Raw genomic sequence first — 4209 nt, 5'->3', positions numbered from 1 at the left:
ATTTCACCGGTTCACTCGTGAAATTAATCATTTTGTATCGATTTCCTAGGAACCAAACAATCTAGCCTCAGATTCCTCTTCGGCTGGTTGTAATAATAGTATCATAGGTAGTATCATGCATGCCAACTAGGCAATTTTAATGAGGTGTCATAGCATTAAATGAAGAAAGAGAGGGTGTAGTATTATATCATGATACCGTATCATAATAAATGTTATGCTACTTTGTGTCATGCATGGGAATAAATAGAATACTACATGATATTACTATATGATACTATGCGTTAGGAAGATAGTATCATGCACTAGTATCATATGCCACATTACAACCAGCCTTCTACGAGACCACGCAAAATTAACGGCGGTTTGGCAAGCCGTCCCCGTCGGCATCGCCATGGCGGCCGCTCCACGCCGCCACCGCAGCATCCCCGAAAAGAATTTCCAAACGAAATAGAGCATTGACTCTGACCGGTCAAGCCGCTCTGGCCTCCGTCATTTTTTTCCCAAGTCGCACATCCCACCCTCCGTTCTGTCCCGTTGCTTTGCTCCTCCTTGTTAACTAGTCATCTCGCTCGCTCCGGTTAGTCAGCCACTCCGCTTGCCATCCCCAACTATCCCAATCCATGCCGCCGCTCCAGCCCCTCCTCCTTCTGTTTCTCTCTTCTTTTCTCCGGCTGCCGCCGCCGTCGGGTGCTGCATGCTCGCCCAAGAGATGCGGCGACCTGAACGTCACCTACCCGTTCTGGCTGGAGGAGAAAGGCCAGACGCCGTGCGGCTCCCCGTCCTTCCAGCTCAACTGCAACGGCAGCCAGGCTCTCCTCAGCCGCTCCATGTTCGGGGGCTACCAGGTCGTCCAAGTCTTCCCCGAGAACTCCTCCTTCGTCGCCGTCGACAACAACCTCCCGCTCGACGACGGCTGCCCCGAGTGGTGGTTCAACATCTCTGTTGGCATTGGGCTGGGTCCGTTCGTCATCAGCAAGAAGAACATGGAGCTGCTCGTACTCGACAACTGCACGAAGCAGCAGGTGACGCCGCCGGGGTTCAGCCGCACGCGTTGCGCCGACGAGTCCTTCTACCGCCTTGGCGGGGAGTACGGCACCCATCTTGACTATCGGGGGGATCTGCCCCCGGCCTGCCGTCTCTCCGTCGTGCCGGTTCTTGGTTTTCCGGGCGGCAACGGTTACGTCCCGAGCATGAGGCACGGGTTCCTGCTTGAGTGGACGGTGCCGTCGGACGATTGCCCCAAGTGCGAGGCAAGCGGCGGACAGTGCAGGTACGCCAACGACGGCACCGGGTTTTCCTGCCATTGCTCCGGCGACGTGTACCCTGAGAAGTGCGGTGAGTTGAGGATCATTTTTCTTTCTTTCTTTTTGCGGTGGGAGTTGAGGAAAATTAACTGACAGGGCCACCATGATTTTGCCTAGTCAGTTACTAGTTCTTTGATCAAGTCATCCATCGCTGGCATTCCCCTCAAAACTTCAAGTGCTAGTGAACGATTCAGTGACTACAAAAATGCCTGACGTAGGTAGCAATTTGATACTGCATCTAAAATAGAAATTGCTGTCAAGAGTAAATTTTCTACATTTTCGGTCGCTGTTGCTAGGAGGATTAGAGAACACCGATTGGACACGGATATTGTTGTTCTTTCAACTCTTGAGTGCTTCCTTGGTTTCTTGGGGCTCCTGCAGACTATTACTGTATTTTGTTTTTGGTAGTTAGTGATAAAGTCAGTCCATTGATTGAGAGATTGGAGCCTATCGATACCTAGTCAAAATACATTGGTCGAATTAGTCAACAACGCTATTCAACAAAGATGCCGTGCCGACGGTAACGTGTTCCTGGTTTTGTTCCAAATAGACTATTCTCGTAATCGCCGATCAATGCTCTTACTTTTATGTGCCCTGGTCTGTATTTAAAACTTGTGGAAGTCAATGCTATTGCAACTGTTTGTTGTGGAATTAGGGGTGTAAAGTTGAATTGGGCACCGGGATTAGTTTCAGTGGATACTTAGATATGTATATAGACATAGTTTAGAGTGTAGACTCACTCATTGTGCTTCCTATGTAGTCAGCATTGGAATCTCTAAGAAGACTTATATTTAGGAACGGAGGGAGTAGGATACATTGCCACCATCAATTGAGAGTCTGAAATTTAACTGTTGCTGGATTTTCCTAATTAACCAGTCATAAAAGGGAGTTCGACTTTACGAGAAGCTGCCAAAGTTAGCAATGCAATACCGATTCGGCATGAATAAAGTTATTCTCATTTGTCAAGTGACTACTACATTTTCTTGTTTATTACTTCATAAACCGCAAAAACATTTACAGACACTTTTTATGCAGGGGACAGTGGAAAGACAAGTATAAAGTTCATAATAGGTGAGTGTAATCAACTGTCAAGCTGCTCGGCCCATCCATTCCTTCGGTTCTTGTTTCCTTGCTCCAAATTGTAACATAGTATGGAGAATATGGGGGTGAAATCTCATGATGAAGAATTAATCAGATCGTTTGTTTGCTTCATGTTGCTAATGTGTGACATTGTTGTGAACAGTTGGAGCGGTAGCCGGTTTTGCTGCATTCTTGGCATTTGTCTTATTTGCCTTATACCAACGAAAGAAGAGCATACAAGCTGTAGCTTCAAATGAGTTCACGCGAAGTGGATCTTCAATGACGGCATACAGTAAAGACCTTGAGCTGGGTGGTTCACCTCATATTTTCTCTTTCGAGGAACTCGAAGTGGCTACTGATGGATTTAGTGCTTCAAGGGAGCTTGGTGATGGTGGCTTTGGAACTGTTTATAAAGGTAAAACACATGTTTGCCGAACTCGCTTGTCAATCTTAACTTGTCAAATTGCATATGCTAGGAGCTCTGTTCTCAAGTCTCAATTGTACTCTTTGATAAAGTTATCAACTTAGACAATGACAACTCTGACATTTTTGTCATTCAGGAAAACTCAAAGATGGGAGAGTAGTTGCAGTAAAACGCCTCTATAAGAACAACTACAGACGGGTTGAGCAGTTCCTGAACGAGGTAGACATCCTGTCCCGCCTACTCCACCAAAACCTTGTCATCCTTTATGGCTGCACATCTCGGATGAGTCGTGACCTTATCCTGGTGTACGAGTTCATCGCAAATGGGACGGTCGCGGACCATCTTCACGGATCCCATTTGGCAGAACGAGGTCTCACATGGCCTCTGAGGTTGAACATTGCCATAGAAACGGCTGAAGCACTGACCTACCTCCATGCGGTCGAGATCATACATCGTGATGTCAAGACGACCAACATATTGCTTGACAACAACTTCCATGTCAAAGTTGCAGACTTTGGGTTGTCGCGCCTGTTCCCACTGGAGGTCACCCATGTCTCCACTGTTCCACAGGGCACACCGGGCTATGTCGACCCGGTGTACCACCAGTGCTACAAGCTGACCGACAAGAGTGATGTGTACAGTTTCGGTGTCGTGCTGGTGGAGCTGATATCCTCAAAGCCTGCTGTGGACATGAGCAGGAGCCACAGTGAGATCAACCTTGCCAACATGGCTCTCAACAGGATTCAGAACCATGAAGTCATTCAATTGGTTGATTCGGAGCTCGGCTACGACACCGACCCCGAAACAAAGAGAACAATTGACCTAGTGGCCGAGGTGGCCTTCCAGTGCCTGCAGATGGAGAGGAATCTGAGGCCGTCGATCAAGGAGGTGGTGGAGATCCTGACTTGCGTCAGGGACGGAGATTGTCGGGCTAAGAGCATGAAGAAGAAGGCGTCTCAGAAAGAGGACGCGCACTTGCTCATGGATGACCCGCAGTTTTCGCCTGACTCGGTCATCCATAGATTCCATAGCCAGTCAACTAATAACTCGGTAGCATCGAATGCTAGCGGGTTATGATGTGCTTTGTATTGATTCTGAAGAAATAAGGCCACCCTGTCAATCGGATGAGTTGTATATAGCATAGAGTTTGCTAATGAGGTGGTTCATCTGACCAATAAGTACAGGCTCATGGTTGCATTAACTCTGCATTTCTAAGCTTGGCAATGATTCAAATGGTAGGTGTATGTACTAGGACAAAATTCCAGATATAAGCACTATAATATACGAAAAGATTGAATTCCGAAGTTGACGAAAAGATTGAATTCAGAAGTTGAACTGATCAACATGCATATTATAAGTAATCACACGGTACTTATATATAGGAGTAATATACATTTATTT

At 46.9% G+C, this 4209-nt stretch overlaps 1 protein-coding gene across 1 annotated transcript; it reads left to right on the top strand.

The window, feature by feature from the left end:
• The first annotated feature begins 620 nt into the window (after positions 1-620).
• Positions 621-3960, top strand: LOC119280653 (LEAF RUST 10 DISEASE-RESISTANCE LOCUS RECEPTOR-LIKE PROTEIN KINASE-like 1.2). Its single transcript, XM_037561444.1, has 4 exons — positions 621-1335; positions 2340-2375; positions 2548-2799; positions 2945-3960. The coding sequence occupies exons 1-4, from the start codon at positions 621-623 to the stop codon at positions 3883-3885; spliced, it is 1944 nt and encodes a 647-aa protein (XP_037417341.1). The 3' UTR covers positions 3886-3960.
• The last annotated feature ends 249 nt before the right edge of the window (positions 3961-4209 follow it).

This window comes from Triticum dicoccoides, chromosome 3B, assembly GCF_002162155.2.
Source record: "Triticum dicoccoides isolate Atlit2015 ecotype Zavitan chromosome 3B, WEW_v2.0, whole genome shotgun sequence".
NCBI classification, from domain to species: domain Eukaryota; kingdom Viridiplantae; phylum Streptophyta; class Magnoliopsida; order Poales; family Poaceae; genus Triticum; species Triticum dicoccoides.
Note: the sequence above shows the minus strand (reverse complement) of the source record. Positions and strands in the feature narration are given on the sequence as shown.